Raw genomic sequence first — 18,567 nt, forward strand, 5'->3', positions numbered from 1 at the left:
GTGGGGCACTCAACTGCACGGTCATCAGCACCCCTACAAAGTCCTAATTTTTTACAGAGTCCAATTTTTTCACAGTCCAATCTAGCCACTTGTTACGAATGATGATGATGATGAAATGATGAGGACAACACAAACACCCAGTCCCCGGGCAGAGAATATCCCCAACCTGGCCGAGAATCAAACCCGGGGCCCCTTGATCTAGAGGCAGCAACACTAACCACAAGCTGCGGACATGAGAATAGGAGCAGAGAAGGGTGTGGAAAGGAGCTAGAAGAGAATGGCATCCACAAGGGCTGCAGGCTCAAAGGATGCACTTCAGAGAAACTGGTATAAGAGAAGAAGCTGTGAAAGGGGAGGGGGAGGGGGGGCTGGAAGAGGATCAGATCCAGATGGCATGGGTTCTGAAGAAGCCACTGAAATCTAGTATACTGTGCTCAGCAGCGCATTCTGCCACTGGGTTGTCAAATCTGCTGTTGGCCACAATTTGGTGGTGGGCATTCATTCTAGTGGACAGCTGGTTGGTTGTCATACCCACATAAAACGCAATGCAGAACCTACAGCCGAGTTTTTATTTATTTATTTAGACTTTTGGCCACATACCATGTTTCAATGTTTTGCGGTTTTACAAAGTGAGGTTACATTTATCTAAAAATTTCATCTGATTAACTATTGAATAAATTCAATTTGCTGGTTTTCATATAGGTTACATTCAAAAAAGATGTGATTGATATACCCTACTGTAATCAGTCAAGATGGCAAGGGAAAGATCCACGATTAATTCTAATTAGGATTATGGAGCTTATAAATTTTTGGTTTGACTTAATTGTGTAGAACATGGGCTTTGACGGAATTTTCAGCTGTATTTGATCGTATTATTTCCCTTTAATGCACAATGAGGTTTGATATTAATCGTTCCACATTCACCTTCTTGTTCTACAGAAAGCAGTCTTCATTCTGATGACAATAATAAAATATTTATGAAAGTACCATGTTGAACAGAGGCCTTTGCTAAGTTATCAACCATTTCATAATATTTAATGTTGACATGTTCTTAGAGCCCTATAAATTTTATCTTCTGTCTGATATATTCGTTACCAGTGGATTAGATTTCTTGAGAATGGCAGGTGTCTGCAAGTGTTTGAGAAAGCTTCTGCTGTCCATTAAAATCAAAATGCTTGTTTCCAGAAGGTAGGAGACGAGGTACTGGCAGAAGTAAGGCTGTGAGGGCAGGTCGTAAGTCGTGCTCGGATAGCTCGGTTGGCAGAGCACTTGCCCGTGAAAGGCAAAGGTCCCGAGTTCGAGTCTTGGTCCGGCACACAGTTTTAATCTGCCAGAAAGTTTCAAAATGGTTGTTGCTGTGAGGATCTGCAATCAATTAAAAGCTACAATTATAGCTATAGCTTCTGCTGAAAAGCTAGAAGTTTTACTGGGAAGTGATATCAGTTCCTTGTAATTTGTGCTTGGGCATAGGGAGGTGCAGCCCAATCTACCATTATATCTGGAGTCTTGGAGCCATCGGTATAAATAAATCTGGAGATATTCCAAAAATTATCAGTAATACAGGCTCTTACTAATTGTTCTGCATTAGTTGTTATTGGGAAGTAGAAGACAACAGCTACTAAAGTTATTTCTGTGTACTGGTATTCTGAATTACAATATGCCGGTGTACTTCAAAGATTAGATAAAATGATGTTTAGGTTTACGAAGCTTGTACAGAGCTCTGATTTTAGGGCAGTGTATATTCTCTGTCTATTCATGTCGTCTTGAAACCCTCTCTTTAGTTTCTGCATCAGTGGGTGGTTTATTACAGCAAGTCTTCTTAGAATATAAATAACTGTCATTAATTTCCTTCAAAGGGCAGTGGACTTTTCTGCATCTTCAACTAACCATTTGTTTGTTGGTGAGGAGTGCACAGCTCCTAGACAAGTTCTGATGCAGCTAAACTGGAGTTTTATAGTTTTCCGCAGAAGAGACTGCTGCCATAGTCAATTTCAGATGATGTGAGAGTCCTGTATATTAATAGTAGTATGTTATGTTCCACACCCAACCATACTCTTGTGTCCGAGTGCAACATGTTGAGACAACATTGGATGTTCTCTATGAGATATGCAATGTGCCATCCTCATGAGACACCTGAATCCATTATCGCTCCCAGAAATTTATTTTGCCTCTTCACTGGGAAAATCTGGTTCATTCAAAATCTCATGTGTATTAGTCACTGTGGAATCTTTCATCTACCAAAATTAACAATTGTCATCTTAAGGGCCGAGATTTGTAAACCTTTAGATGTCAACCAGGTTTCTAGTTGAGCCGTTGCTGTTCTCATTACGCCCCTCATTCTTCAAGGCTGGTCTCAGAAGTATATATACATATATCATCAGCATATTGGAGTATTTATATAGCTCTTGGTAGCTCAGTTCCCAAGTCTGCTGTATAAAAATTAAAGAGAATAGGGCTCAATATCAATCCAAGTGGAATGCCAGAGTTTCATATCTTAGGAAAATAGGTTTACTTTTTAAACGTAAAAGAACAGCTTGATAGGTTCCCAGGAATTACGCCAGATAATATTGTAAAAACTGCACAATATTTCAGCAAGACAACTGCCCGCTATCTTCAGGTGCTACTGTCGCGTCGCTGAGAAGCTCGCCAATTTATATGTTGGCTTTCTAGAACAGCCCAGATGCCAGCGGGGGCATAACGTCATCAAAGACCAATCGTAGACAGTGTCAAATACCAGAGCCCTCTGCTGAAGAAACGGGTCGCGGTCTGTAGAAGCGTGCCGCGGTCGGGAAAATGCGGCCAGGAGCGACGGACCCCGTTCACACACGCGAGGTGTTGGTGCGCGATTTAAGCATCTGCATTAAGGTTTCCCATCTGCGTTGACTCAGTGCAGTTGCTAATTTGCGGCGGACGATTCCTTAGTGCTGCCAAGGCTGGCTCCCACGATTTGCTCAGGTGAAACCCCGTGTCTGTTTATTAGTTCACTGCTTATACATATTTTGACCGCCTCTTTGATGATGGAGTCCCAGTTTGTGGAAGCATACGAGAGGACCTTGGTTTCTTCATAGTCAAGGCAGTGCTGGGCTCTGTTAAAGACATCCTCGGCCTGAGGAGACCAGGAATATATAAAATCCCATGCCACTGTGGGAAGTCTTATATCGGCCAGACGTGTCGTACTGTTAATGACAGATGCGACGAACATAAACGTCACACGAGGTTGGGTCAGCCAGAGAAATCTGTGGTTGCTGAACACTGCCTTGACACGGGACACAGCATGACCTATGAAGAAACCAAGATCCTCTTGTGTGCTTCCACATACTGGGACTCCATCATCAAAGAGGAGGTCAAAATATGTATAAGCAGTGATCCAATAAACAGAGACATGTGGTTTCACCTGAGCATAGCCTGGGAGGCAGCCTTGGCGGCACTAAGGAATCGTCAGCCGCAGATTAGCAACTTCACTGAGTCAACGCAGACGGGAAACCTTAGCGCAGATGCTTAAATCGCGCGCCAACACCTCGCGCGTGCGAACGGGGTCTGTCGCTCCCGGCCGTATTTACCCACGCTGCGGCGCACTTCCGCAGACCGCGACCCATTTCTTCAGCTCTGGTATTCGACGCCATCTATGATTGGTCTTCGATGACGTTATGGCCCTGCTGGCACCTGCGCTGTTCTAGAAAGCCAACACACAAATTGGCAAACTTCTCAGCGACGCGACAGTAGCACCTGAAGATGGCGGGCAGCTGTCTTGCTGAAATATTGTGCAGTTTTTACAATATTATCCGGCCTAATTCCCGGGAACCTATCAAGCAGATGCAGCACCGGGAAAGCCTCAAACAGCACACGTAAGAGTACAGTCCTGAAGAAAAATATGCTTATCCTATAAATGAAATTGTAGGGGCAGCAGAGCTGGTATACGACACTATTAATTTCAGGTTTCTGTCCACAGTACACTTAATATCTTCCACCAACACCACGTCTCTAAGGAATCAATCTAGCTCTTGTAACTAGCTTTTACGGTCCAGTCTGTTTTAAGGTTGAGAGACCTGGACCATAAAAACTAGTGCCAGGAGTCAAATTAATGCCTTAGAAATGTGATGCTGCGGGAAGATGTTATACGTACTGTGGACAGAATTAAGAACCAATGCTTCTATTATGGACGAATTTAGCATCACGAGAAGTTTATCTTGTTGTGTTAGTCAAAGATACTTCCAGTTCTTTGAGCATATTTTGAGAAGAGAAAGGAATTATTTAGAAATGACCATTTTGCAAGGCAAAACTGAAGGCAGAAGACCACAAGGAAGAGCTCCAAGTAGATGGTTCGAACAAATGAAAAAGATTGTCAGCCTACCTCTTCTCATTATCTTAAGAGGAGCAAAAATTACTGTGGCTGGAGACATCTAGTCAAAGATTCAGGTAGTTAAGAAATTAATGAAGAAGTGAGGTCACAACACTCATCAATGAGTCAACTGACTAATGATGATGATTATGCTGCTTTCACAGGTGGCCCTGTCTCTGATGGGATAGGGTAACCCTGTGACAGGACTTGAGTAGAATGTGCGAAGTGGGTGCATCGGACAGGAGTCACACAGGGATAAGACAGTGAAAACAGTTTTCTATCTAGACTGCGAAGATTTATAAATTTAAAATCAGTTTCGGTTCCATCACACCATCTTCAGACCTGCAGAGAAACAAAAAATAAAGTAACTAACCATAATGTAACCTAATACAAACAATGCTAATATTATACCATATCTGACACCAAAGAACAAGAATATACTCAAATAAGTAAGCTGCAAGAGTAACCCATCAAATTCTACACGAACGGTACGCTACAGAACAATGGTAGTGTTTGCATTGTTGATACAAGCCCGAAAGGTAACTACCCATAGCTTAAGCTGTGAAAAATCTGTGCAGGAGGCTTACGACCTTCATGTGAATACTGAGCACACCTGTTTTCCACTCTTTATTTGATTGCTAATAACAACTGTTTACTTGCTGTTAAATTTTGTTTCATTTGTTTACATGTTTTGAGCATGGCCCTGTTGTAACTTCCTTTGCACATTTTGCAATTCTTTAGTGGATGCTGGAGTGAGGAATAGATGTGCTTCGTGGACAGAGAATGCAAATATTAATTTATCCTAGTATTGAAATATATCAGATACAGAGGTTTACAATTCAGTCAGTCTTCAATAAAATGACTATTCCGTAGATGAGCTCTGACTGCTGTGAATGTTATGAAATGGCAAACACACAAAATGGACTCTGTGCATCGATGTTTGAACTTGAGTAGACCTGCCACTGGAGGTCCAGAGAGGGTATGCTTGCATATCATTGGCAGTGACGTAAGCATTAAGTAAATCACTTATTAGCAACCAAATAAATTACTTAGAAAAAAAGATACGATCAGTGACTAACAGTAGGTGGCATCAATGATTCAAGCTGAAACCATGAATTATGTCTGATGCATCCATCACATATAAATTAAAAATATTTCCTTGCTTACTTAATACACATTATACACGTTTTAATGTATTAAAAGTCTGTAAAAGGCTTAAAAATGTGCTCATTATTAAAACACATTGTAGATCAAGGGTAAAGAATCACAAAAACAGATTATGAGTGTTGTTCACAAAGCAAGCACAATGGCACCCCATGCCTGGCACTGACCCCCTCCTCTGTCAGTTAGCTCCTTCCACTGTTCTCAGTGTGAACCAAGGTTCGTTGCCGAGCAGTCGCACTCTTTGTTCTGTGACATTTCGAAATGGTGGCACCCATCAAAAATCTCATCAAATGTGATTTTTTCTGAATTCACAAAATGCTCGATCAATTGGAAGTTATAGGCAATTAACAACTATGATCAGAGTGTGGGGCTATCAGTCATTACAGATGACGAAGGAAAAAGTTGAAGATAAAATTCAAGAAAACCATTAAATTGGTTGGTTGGTTGATTAAAGGGACCAAACTATCAACAATCCCTTTTTCCTCGAACAGGCATGTCTACAAGACCACAGAACAGAGATAACCTAACACAGACATGCCAACTTTGAAAAGTGAAAAATCAGGAGAATTTTAGCGGTGTACTATTGTGAATTACAACACATCCCTGATGATTTAAGTTGCAATAATTCAATAACTGTAACAATTCAATTACATTTGCTTTATTATTTACATGTAAATACTAAATAATGGACATACCTGAGCCTTCGGACTGTATAATTTATCATTCAACATGCTGAACAATATGAATGATGATCTCTGCAGGTTTCTTTGGATTCACACACATTCAAACGAAACACTCTCGAGAGAACTACAGTTCGAAATTACGATCCGAGGAAACAAATTAACGTATATTAGATTTCTGTTTTGACATTAGCACAGTTTTTGCATGAATAAATCATGTTAAATGATCACACGTTTTCATTTCATAATGCAACCCATATTTGCATGGCATCTTATATCCGTAACACATCTTTCCCAAATTTAAATCAATTTTATACAGGATGTACATGTTAGGCTTAGCAAATAATCTGAATAGTTTATCAGTCTGAATTTGTCTGATTACGATAGTTACTTATTCAGCACACCCGTAGCTGACTTAGCCTTCTTCAAAAACTCAGAACTAAATTTCTGCTCAAAGCACTAGCCTTTTTGAACTGATTTTAAAATCAAAAATTTCTCCAAAGACGTTTCTGAAAGTGTGGACCTGAACTGAGTTTTGGTCTTTGTAACTGTGCTAAAAATTCTCTCACACTCTGCATTACTATGTGGAATTGACAAAATAGCCAAGATCACCTGTGCAAGTTTATCATATTGAAGAACTCCATCAGCCAATTTATTCTGACCTACCCACAACCACTGAACATCAATTCTCTCTGCTGCTAAGTTGGTTTCTTCCAGCTGAAAGTTACAGAGCTGAGACTGAAGAATATCTACTTCTGTATCTAAGTGTTCACTTTCGCTAGTCAGAATATTAGGAAATCTGTTTATGAAAAATCTAAGGCTGGAAAATGATGCTTTGCCAATTGTAGAAATATTTGCAACTTCTGCATGCATTAAAACTTCATCCTTGAATGGAAATTTGTGTATAATGTAATCACATGATGATAAGAAACATTTTCTTACAGACTTAAGGAATATAGACTTTTCCTCAGGCTTCAAAATGGTCACCAAAGTAAATTTAGAATTCCCTATCATCAGATCACAAACATCCTTTTGATTTGCTGGAGTGTGATAATCTACATCAATAAGAGAGCTGGAGGTTTTAATAATGAGTGGTCTCTCAAATCTTGCTATCACATTCTTCAGTAGTTCCTCCAAAAATGACCTCAATAAGTGGATATGTTGGGCACTTGACTGATGAGCTACATTTGGGCTCTCAAACACAGGCATAAAACTTGAAAGGAAAAGGCATAAAGATTTATGTAAATTTGATGACAGAAACATGAACAGTCGTTCCTCACATGATAAAGCATGGTCCACGGTGTCAATGGTTTTCTGTAAAACTGATGATTGTGTTTTTCTTTTAAGTGAGGAGTGTGGTGAAATCTTATCACAGTGCTTGGACTTGTTATATGAAGTAGACACGTCTACATTTTGAGTATGTTTTGGAATTTTATAATTCTTCAAAGTTTCCACTCCAGAATCCTTACTTACAATTTCACTCTTTAACAAACTTACCAACGGGTCCCAATGCTCCAAAATCCTATCCAAACATCTTTTCAACAATAACCATCATGTAGGCACATGTTTCAGGATTTTCCTCATTTCAGTGTCGTGTAAAGTCAAACTTTCTAAATTTTTCTTTCCTTTTGCACTCCTTTCCAAATAATAAAATATGTCAATAATATTTTCTTCAACGTTTAAAGCCAAACATGCTGCCCCCTTCTCAGCAGCAAGATTAATTAGGTGACAAGAACAGCCTACAATGATTAAGTTAGCAATTTCTTGCTTCAAACATCCTGTCACACCCTTTTTTAGCCCTATCATTACAGGAGCATTATTAGTGCCAAAAGCCAGACAGTTTTTTAATGGAATACGGAATTCCCGTAAAGTTGAAAGTAGAAGATCAGCAATATTAGCTCCAGTGACATCCCCTTTTAAATTAGGCACAGAGAGGAGGCAATTTTGAATTTCATGGAGTTCAGGGCTGAAGAACGATACGATAATATGATATAACTTAAAGTCTGTTTTATTACTACCATCGGTAGCAGTAGCGAATGGATTCGACAGCAAGTGCGTAATAACTTTCGTGTTTTCTTCCATTTCCGTAAGGGTAGCGGTCGTTTTTGTTCTGGCGCACCCATATCGTTTCGCAATTTCAGAATCGGGAAATATTTTGCGAAACAAAGGCCCAGCATGGTCGGCACAGTTTATAGGCAAGTTATGATCTACAATAAATGTGGTAAATAAAGCCTAGACATTAGTCACAGAATCTATATTTTGGGGTTTACACGAGAAGTTAATTTTCTGGTTCTGTTCTACACAATGGACACTCTCCTGGTGTTTTTTAGTTTGCACATGTTTAAGAATGTCACATTTCCTGCCATGAGCTACTGAAAAGTCACATCTATATACACTACAAAATGCGTAAGTTTGTCCCTTCCTCGATTCACTTAAACACGGAAACTCTTCCTTATACACATTTCTGAACACTGCATCATATTTCTTCGCCATTCTGCACAAAAAATAATCAACACCTCCAAAGATACGCAGCCAACAACTACTACTGAGTACACAAATCGCACAACAGAACTGAGAACACAATGATCCTACGTTCTAGACAATGGTCTTGTAGCAGTGACGCCAACCCTCACACACCGTTTCCCCCTATATTGCACTTCAAATTCCCCTAAATAATTTATCACACCGTCGGGTAAGCAAGCGGGGTAGTGGGGCAGTAAAAGGGAGTCAAGAAAGAAATTGTCAAGTGGAGGGGTGGGGAGGGGAGGGTAGTAAACCTAAATATTTTTCCCCCTGAAACATTTATCTCTCAAACTTCTCCTAGGCAGCTTAATTCCCCCTAAATTTAGGGGGAAATCCCCAAATTTGGCAACACTGCCTTTTAGACACAAAAATGCTGATCACTTTGCTTGGAACAACTATCAACTAGTCCTTGTCCACGATAACGTTACGATTGCGCTGGTGCTACCAGAAGCGGAGGAAATTGGCACACGATAAGTTCCTTACTTCCTTGTAGATACGAAGTGCAAGCTACGCGTGCTGCCACTCCCGACAGCCACCGCACCAATCTACGAAGTTAACATAGACAAGTAGCAGCTATACCTTGTCATCCATCAATATATCGAAGGCGCAGGATTTTCAAATAATAAGGGAAGTATTGAAACTGCTCTGAAAATTGGGAGATCGGTCTTCACTGTCGAGAGATCAGGAGGAAGAAGGAAAAATCGGGAGTCTCCCGCTTAAATCGGGAAAGTTGGCATGTCTGCTAACATACAAACCCCAGGAGAAGAAAAACCCAGGACACCAAAGGCAAAATAAGGGACAAAAAGAAGAAAGGGAGATAGAGGAAGATAGGCAGGCAAAGTCCCCCATCTACAGAGCAGCCAGAAGCCTCTGAAAGCAGAGAAGCATATTACATTAAACTTTTCTACACATTTCACCGTCATTCCTACCTGAAATAGTGAGAGAGCACCTTGGCTACAGAAAAGTGTGTTATTGGTAGATGGCTAACACTATGACAGATGCCTGTAAAATGAAGTGGATGGGGGCTGTCCCTCAATTTTTGTCCAAATATGAGAATGCTGCTGATGAATTTCTCATCCGCATCGTAATGAGAAATGGAACTTGGGTTTCAGATATGGCTCCGGAGAACATGCGTCTATCTATGGAACCGAGAGGGAGGGGGAGGGGGGGGGGGAGGGAGGGAGGGAGAGAGAGAGACCAAATCTCAACTCCAGAAAAGAGTTTTTCTGGACCTAAAGGGTTTGATCCATGTGGACTTCACCTACAAGAAAAAAAAACAATTCAGAATCCCATTGTGAAACTCTTCAACACTTTTGGTGTGCCAACCCATACAAGAAATATGGAATGTTGTCAGCAATGGTGTTTTTGATTCACGACAATGCATGGCCTCATGAAGTCAGCATGAACACACCAAGGACTTCAATTTCTTAGAGGGATGTTTTTGGACACACTGCCTAGAGCTCAGAGTTGGCACGAATTGATTTTCACTTATTCCCAACTATTGAGTGGAAAACAGTCTGCAAACAATGACGATCTCAAACAAGCAGTGACATCGTGGCTCAAATCTTTGCAGAAAAACAATACAGCATAGGAACAAAAAAAATTGGCCCCTCATTGCAGTTAAGTGCCTTCACAGCTATAGCTAGAGGTCTGCGCGGATAAGAAAAGTGCAATCCGCATCCGCAACCGCATCCACAGCAATTAATCCGCATCCACAAGTTTCTTATCCGCATATATTTAGGTTTTGAATGAGTAATTAATAGTAATGGACAGTAGTACTTAGAATTATGGTATGTAATGACATAGTTACTGTTAGGGTGCCATTTCTGCGACAACTTAACTACTTTTGACTTCTTAAATCACAGGAAATGCTCTATACCTACTCTAAAGCAGACCATTCCAAACAGGAAAGCATTGGCACTCCGGCGCACACACAGTAGCGGCTCGGATCTCGTGAGATTGGAAACGCTATTTAAAAAAATAACATTCAATGTAATAGTATTAAATGATGGAAATACGTGCATAGAAACAATTATATTTCGCTGCTCTTGTCCCAAGGCATCTGACAATGAAGATGGTTTTAAGCTGTTACTAGCACATTGCATCATTTACCGACAGTTTTTTTGTACTCACTGCTTGGATGTGTCAAATTTTGAAGCCATTCATGTCAGCTGATGATTATATTATAGCTTACGCGTTCAGTCCTCGTCATTTCCAGGTGAAAATATTTACAGTATTAGGCCTACACTGCAAAATGCTGGCGCACCTGTGAAAAAATTAAACTGCCAGCAATAATTGATGTTGTCTGGAAGAAATAACTCGTCTTCCGAAGAGTGACGACAAAATCACTGGTTATAGAAATTAGGAGTCCATTTAGCTTTAGCTAAAAATATGATTGAAATCTCGAACATCACCTTTTGGCTGGTTTATTGAATTAAGACCTAGCGATAAATGAAATGTCTGTTTCATTCTCAACAAAGCAAAGTTTTCACACTTTAAAACATCCTCAACGTTGGTCTAAATTACTAAGATAAAATTTGCAGTAGATTTCGCAGTTAATACTTTCAATGTTAAATAATAATTTTTTTCAAAGTTTAATAGAGCTGCAAACGATTTCAAGATGTCTATATAAAAACCACTGTCCCATAACTTCAAATGTTAGGCACTGTTCCCTGTTAAGCAATACCGAGTTACAGTTAAAATGTTCAATTTTGTTACGAATTTCAGCCCTTATCTTTACTAATTGGCTGGTAAATTAAAAGACACATTATTATTTTGGATTATTTGAATATTTTGTAAGTTTTCAATGTGATCAGAATAATCTTTCACGGGCTATAGCAGTCACAGCTTGTTGGTGGTCATGAGCTGTAGTTTGAAATCCCACTTGTAATTAATTACAAGGCCCGCTGTGCCACCGCTCTGTCTTCAAATTTGGCAGACCTTCAGGAACTTTAACATCTGCCTTGGTATTTAAATAAGTAATTATGCTACTTTGTCCAGCCTCACACGAATGTTTTAGCAAATTTGAAGTTCCACTTTTATGTCCAGTTTTTACATGCAAAACAAGCCACTATATCTTTTATCTTTTTGTTGCCATCGAATCTGTATCCGAATTTTTTCCAAATTGGCGATTTCAATTTGTTTTCCTTCACTAATGTAAAATTACCTTTTTTCACCTTACACGAAATTGTATCCATCGATATGGTGTTCATTTGAAGAAAGAACTCTCACTGATATTTGCTACGATGCACGTTGTCACTCGGTCACCACAAAGCACTAACTGAAGGCAGTATAAATTTGCAACGGGCACCTGTCTGGCAGACAGTGGGCAGGTTTGCCACCCAGAGAGCACTTCACAGGCCACACCAAAGACACAGTCGTGGAAACAGATTAGGCGCAGGTCTCTTGGGTACAGCTACGTCGGTCGTAGCCAGGGGCTTAGGACAACAGACATCCGCTCTACCCGGGCCCTACAAGATTCCAAGAATGTCAACAGACTTGAAGTTTTCAACTAACATTGCAACATACGTACTGGGCAGATGCCTTGCTCATTATCCGCAGATGACACGTGGATATCCGCGTCGGTCGCGATTTTATCCGCCAAGTAACAAATACCGCAGATATCCACGGATATCCGCATCCGCGCAGACCTCTAGCTATAGCGATTATCTTGAAAACAGAGTAGGGTACTGTAACATTTTTTTACAAAATTGTGTGTTGTTATCTTTCATTTTCATTTAATTATGCCAAAGTTTTCTTTACTTTCTGGAAGACCCTCTTATATGGCTGCACCATTACATCGAACAATGACATTGTCACTTTGCAATCAAACTATCACCATTGAATCTATCCTTGATCTTGAGCTGTGCTGCAAAATAGTGCCAACACAATCTACATAAAAAAAATGGGAGGGCGACATCAATGGTTTAAGCGGAACAGCATTACGACAAGCTACACTGCGGCCTCTTTTACAGCTGTCTTTCTTGTTAACATTTACTTACTGGGGCAGTTTAGTTCCACAAGCGACTGGACAAATCTAAACAAAAATGCATGTTTCAATCATCTTATGATGAAGGATTATTCACTCAAAACTAGTTATGAGTTTTCAGTAAACCACAACAAGAAACCAAATGTCATGTAGTTATGATGAAAAATCTTGAAACATTTTCCAGTGCTTCAGTCAGCAGCGTGGGTCATATTGAAACAAAAATTGTAATACTGTGAACTGTAACTTATCAGTGGACTAACTGCCTTATGAACATGCAATGTGTTCAAGTTTTTGGTAAAATTGCCCACTCCATTTTGTATACATTATTTTAATCACTGACGTACCTAATAAAATATTCTCGGGTTTCAAGCCACACCAAGTGGTTAACTGTCCACGTGCTTTCGGCAGAGATCTCCTCTGCCACTGTCAAATGGTTAACTGTTGTCTGAATGCCACTGGTACTCTTATATAGCTGTGCTGCCATTAGTGACGTCATTGGTGCCTAGTCCCGTGCCACATGTGGCAATGTTTTGGTGACATGACGACTGCGCCCTCCGCGGGGAGTTGAAGGGGATGCAATGGTTGCGCCACCAAAACATTGCCATATATGGTGTGGGGCTAGGCACCAGTGACGTAACTGACAGCAATGCAGCTATATAAGCACTGCAGCGGCATTTAGATGACAGTCAACCACTTGATGATGGCAGAGGAGATCTCCACCGAAAACCCATGGACAGTTAACCACTTGACACGGCTTGAAAACCAAGAATATTTTATTGATGGATATCAACTGCAAAAGCATGCATTCGTACTGACGTAGCTTTCTTCTCCAGGTATTGCATACAATGGTCTCCAATGAACTCACTGCCTCGAAGACAACCAGACAGAGGTATAATTCATCTTGTACCTCCACTTAGAGCCAAAATCAGCTCCTGGGACCGTGATGCTCTACGAAATGTTACATTTTCTACCCACCAACACATATTATAGCTTGTACTTTTATGACTGACGTCTTTTATATATGAAATGCTCCATCTCACATAATCTTGGCTTCATTCATGAATGGCACAACACATTAGTGATGCAGATAAAGTTCTCACAGGAAATTATGTGCAGAAACGTTGCATTGGATAGAAGATGGTGAGACATTCTTGAACACAATAATCTTCAGCAATGAGTAACATTTCATATCAATGGTAAGGTGAACACCCACAAATTCAAAATATGGGGCAGCAAAAAATCCACAAGCAGCCCTGAAACACACTCAATACAACCCCAAACTTAATGTGTTTTGTGCCCTTTGCAAATTGAAAGTGTACTGTCCTTTCTTCTTCATGGAGAAAACTGTCACTGGTATTTTGTATCTGGATATGCTTGAAAATGTTTTAATTCCACAGATCGACGAAGATAACCGAAATTGTATGATTTACTACCAGCAAGATGGTGCATCACCCCATTTTCTCATGTAAGTTCTAGGTTTACTCAACCATTTCCCATGCCTGTGGATTTGCTGTGAAAGGCTAATCACATGGCCACCTCAGTCCTCATACTTGACTTATGCAACTGGGTTTCTTTTTCTGGAGTTTCATGGAACACCACATGTAACTTCCTCGCCTCCAAACAATTTACTTGGCCTGAAAAACTGAATCTATGCAGCTGTTACACAAGCTGTGCCCAATCTACTGTAACGAGCGTGGAAGAAATTGATTACCGGTGGGACGTTTGCCACTTCACAAATGATAGTCACATTGAACCAAATATTGTGAAACTTGAAGCTGTTTGCTCCAAACTTCCACATCTATCGATTTGTAACATTATGGGATTGCTTTATCATTTTAAATCATTCACTAATCGAGCAGTCGCTCGGCAACAGCTACAGTTAGCAAATAATGTTGCGAGAATGTAAAAGGTGAACGACCTGTGACGTAACTTGTTTATTGTCAAAGCGCCGTCAGAGATGCAGTGAGTTATTGACTTTGAAAACCGTGGCGTGAAAAACGGACAGAAGAACACTTTTACACATGCTTTTGATGCACAAGATATTCTCGATTAACAGTTACTCAGCTACTCATTTTTTTCTTCTCTTGTCTATTGTAACTTGTGTCGGACGCGCTTGTCTTGCCGCCGTATTATTATTGTTAAAAATAATATTATTTTAGTGTAAAGTAAAAGTGCAATACTGCATAGCAGTAGATTTATTGTGCAACGTGTTTGTGAAAACGTCAAAGGAATTATTTTCATTACGAGAAGAGAAGTGCCAGTCAAAACGGTATCCATGTTAAATCCTTCACTGCAGTGTAAGTTCATCTATTAATTGCCATAAATTCAGATTTAAATGGAACTGGTGTATGGACTATTTATTTATTATAGAATCTATGTCTCACTCTTTCATGAAGTTAATTAATTTTCTTTACGTTTCTGCAAAATAGAGATTTCACAGTGACGAATTCTTTCGTCGAGATCGGACGGAAGTTGCATGCGGTGAAATATTTTCTCCGTGCCATATTCTACTAGTAAATGTATGATAAACTACGGTCCCTTAGGAAATTCATGTTGAGCTATCCAAAAATAATTATATTTTGAATAGGCATTTACTCTCCTCTGCAATGCAACTTCTGACTGATCAGATGATCCAACAAGAAACAGCCGCACACGGTCGGCGTTCGCAAACATATATTTCCACCGCTGATTACAGCTATATGTTACAGCACAAAAGTAAACATATTGTTATAATTAGCGACTACGAACGGGGACATTTATAACTGTATGTTTATGTATACACATTACGTAAACATATCGTTACAGATTCTGTAAGTTATCTCAATAAATTTCTACAGTACTCCAATGTTAAAAAGTCCTTTTCAAGTTACACTGTATACAGTAGGGGTAACAAACTACCTTGAGAGGTACACTGTCAAAAATCAAACTGTCTGACCTCGGAGGCCGCCATCCTGAGGCGGTAAACTGGAGGCATCGGCAGAACGTGCTGTGCCTCCCCAGCTCCCAGCTCCTGCAAGTAGCGCTTCTTCGGTGGTTTCGGTGGTCCAGTAGCCGGAGGGACCGGGGGCGGCGTCAAGGGGGCGGGGCCGGGGGGCGGCAGTGACGCCAGCAGGCTGCTCAAGCTCCCCATCTGCGTCTCGTCTGCAAGAATCGTCACAGCATTTAAATTGGGCACCTGTAAAATGTCTGTTAGATACTAGATATGGCACCCACTCATTACTTTTATGGTATACTTGTTATCCAGTTGAAGAGTTCATAGTGTTTTCATTTTGGATGTTGGTATTCCAGCTGCTATGGGTTTATTTACCAATGTCATTTTTATTTGCAGTTCACAGTTACTATTTGAGTTTACATTTTGTCATTTGGAGGTAGTGAGTGGAGCTATGGCTGCTAGAAAATGGAGTGCCAAGTGGAGAAACCTAAACATTTCTGACATTCTTCTGTCGGAGTTCAATAGAGGGTGACAGCAGCGGAGGCAACAAGAAAGATTTGCCCCGCATACGAGGCTAATGCCACATCAATGTACCATCATGAGACATTTACATGCATTGAGGAAGGTTAAAAAATCAGGTGTATGGGTACCACTTGATCTATGCAAAAATCACAAAAATCAGTGGGTGGCTGTATGTGCATGCCTGCTTGCTCTTCATCAATTGGCTTGTGAACAACACCAACCACTCTTATCCTTTATCATTACTGGTGACAGGAAATGGTGTCTTTATGCTAACATAAAGAAAGGAAAGGAATGGTTGAGCCCAAAAACAAAGCAGCAACTTCTTGTACAAACACCTGCGCGCATCCACAAAAGATAATGTTATGCATCTGGAGGATCAGCGACGGTGTGGTGTACTATGAAATGCTTCCCTGAGGTGTAACAATTACTGCTGACATCTACTGTCAACAACTGAGATGCTTTGCAGATGCAAACCGAGAACGATGACGAGGAAGACCGCATGAAGTCGTGCTACTCCATGGTAATGCCCAACCCGATTCTAATAGACTGCCAAAATCATTTTACAGGAGATGGGTTGGGAAGCCATTCCGCAACCACCAAATTCACCTGATCTTGCACCATCAAATATTCACCTTTTCTGTTCTCTGTCAAATAACTTTCATTGAACTTCCTTTCCGGATGAAAATGCACTCCAAACATGGCTCAGCAAGTTCTTCAGCTCAAAACCACATGATTTCACAGTCATGGAATAAAAAGGTTACCCCAGCATTGGCAGACTGTTGTAAATAGTGCAGGAGACTATATTATTGATGATTAAAGTCTCTGTTAATACGTATTTGTGTTTTTATTAAATTTAAGGAAAAACACTATGAAGTTAGGCACCAACCTAATACATCTGTTGTGCTTTTTATTCAGATAAGTCATTGTTTTCACATACTTCTACAGACACTACATATTTTTAAAATCATTAATTCGACCTAAAATTTTATTCTTAAAAAGTACATCAAAGGTTTCCTGCGTAGTTTACTTGCAAAATGAGCGCACTTAAGTTGCTGGACAAGTTAGTGACATCACTGTGGAAACTCTCAAAAATACAAATTTAAAAATTTAGAAGGTCCAGATTGTTTCATTTTATGATACTAGATACAATGGGAACCATACAGGCAACCAGATGCACATTTAAAGTTTATTCAAAACTTACCTAGGTTTTGACAGATATAAACCTGTCTTCTTCCTAAAAATAGGATACATTGCAAGCAGTACATGGAAGACATAATGTGCAGCAAAAATAAACATCAAAATTACATACAGTGTAAATAAGAGAAACGAAGTCATAGGGCTTAGTAAACAATAAAATGATCCGCATAAATTCTGTGGCATAGCCATATGACTTACTCAACAGTAAACTGATCCAAGTAAAATCTAAGTTAGATGTGCATCATACACACATACATACAGCTGGCATGACAGAGGGGACAAGATAGCAGGAAACTTAACCAATGAGGTGTTCATACAAGAAATGGTGCCAACCACAAAAAACACCTGAAATTGAAATGACATTACAGAAACAGTAATCTAACAAAAATTATAAAAAAGCAAATAAACCTATGCAAATTGTGAACAAAACCATGACGCACATTAAAGTAGGATAATGACAAATAGCATCTTTGAGAAAAGTAGCATCTCAAAACAGAGTGGAAACCTGATGCAGCTGCTATGTCTGTCTTAGAACAGGCCGAAAGCCATCAGAAGAGTTATGTTTTCAAGCAAATTTTTAGCACAGTTTTAATTATAGGGGATTTATCCTTAATGAGCAATTACAATCAGGCAAAAATCTTCTTTTTAGGTTGGTTGGTAAAATAGGACTCATAGCGTCTGCAGTAGCTGTATTGCACACTGATGGGGGTAGCAACTTCTGCAACAAATGGTAAGTACTGAACAGAATAGACAACAAGTCAGTTGTCAGTGGGGAATTCAAATGCTCACTCACAATTTTCTATGGTTCATAAATAAATTTAGCTGGTATTTTGTTCTATTAGGTTGAAATTTAATGACACCATCACAATTTTTGCCAAAATCAAAAAGGAGGCATACAAGTAGGTTACTGCAATGGTAAATGTATATCTCAGATTGCATTACGCATCAACCAGTTATGGCAATCCTATTTTTGAGTTGAAATGCTGACTGAGCTGCAAATTGCCACATTCCAACTTAACCTAGCCCTCAGCTATGCTACAGACCAGTCTGTCAGCATATCTAGTGTTCTTCCATTTATTTTCATTGGCTTTGTAAATTCGCAACCAAACTATCAAATTTTATCCTAACCTAGGCTAGGTCTCAGGGTACCTTACAGGCGAATTTGTCAGCACGTCTAGTTTTCTTCCATTCACATCGATTGCCATCACCGATCACAATCAAA

The 18,567-nt window shown here is 39.9% G+C and overlaps 1 protein-coding gene across 1 annotated transcript in view; it reads right to left on the bottom strand.

Annotated features, from left to right (window-relative positions):
- LOC126106469 (uncharacterized) overlaps positions 1 to 18,567 on the bottom strand; it is a 95,113-nt gene that overhangs the window by 61,551 nt on the left and 14,995 nt on the right. Inside the window, exon 4 of the mRNA XM_049912755.1 lies at positions 15,630 to 15,835. Within this exon, the coding sequence (XP_049768712.1) occupies positions 15,630 to 15,835 (206 nt within the window). The remainder of the gene's footprint in view (positions 1 to 15,629; positions 15,836 to 18,567) is intronic.

This window comes from Schistocerca cancellata, chromosome 10 (genome assembly GCF_023864275.1).
Source record: "Schistocerca cancellata isolate TAMUIC-IGC-003103 chromosome 10, iqSchCanc2.1, whole genome shotgun sequence".
Classification (NCBI taxonomy): Eukaryota; Metazoa; Arthropoda; class Insecta; order Orthoptera; family Acrididae; genus Schistocerca; species Schistocerca cancellata.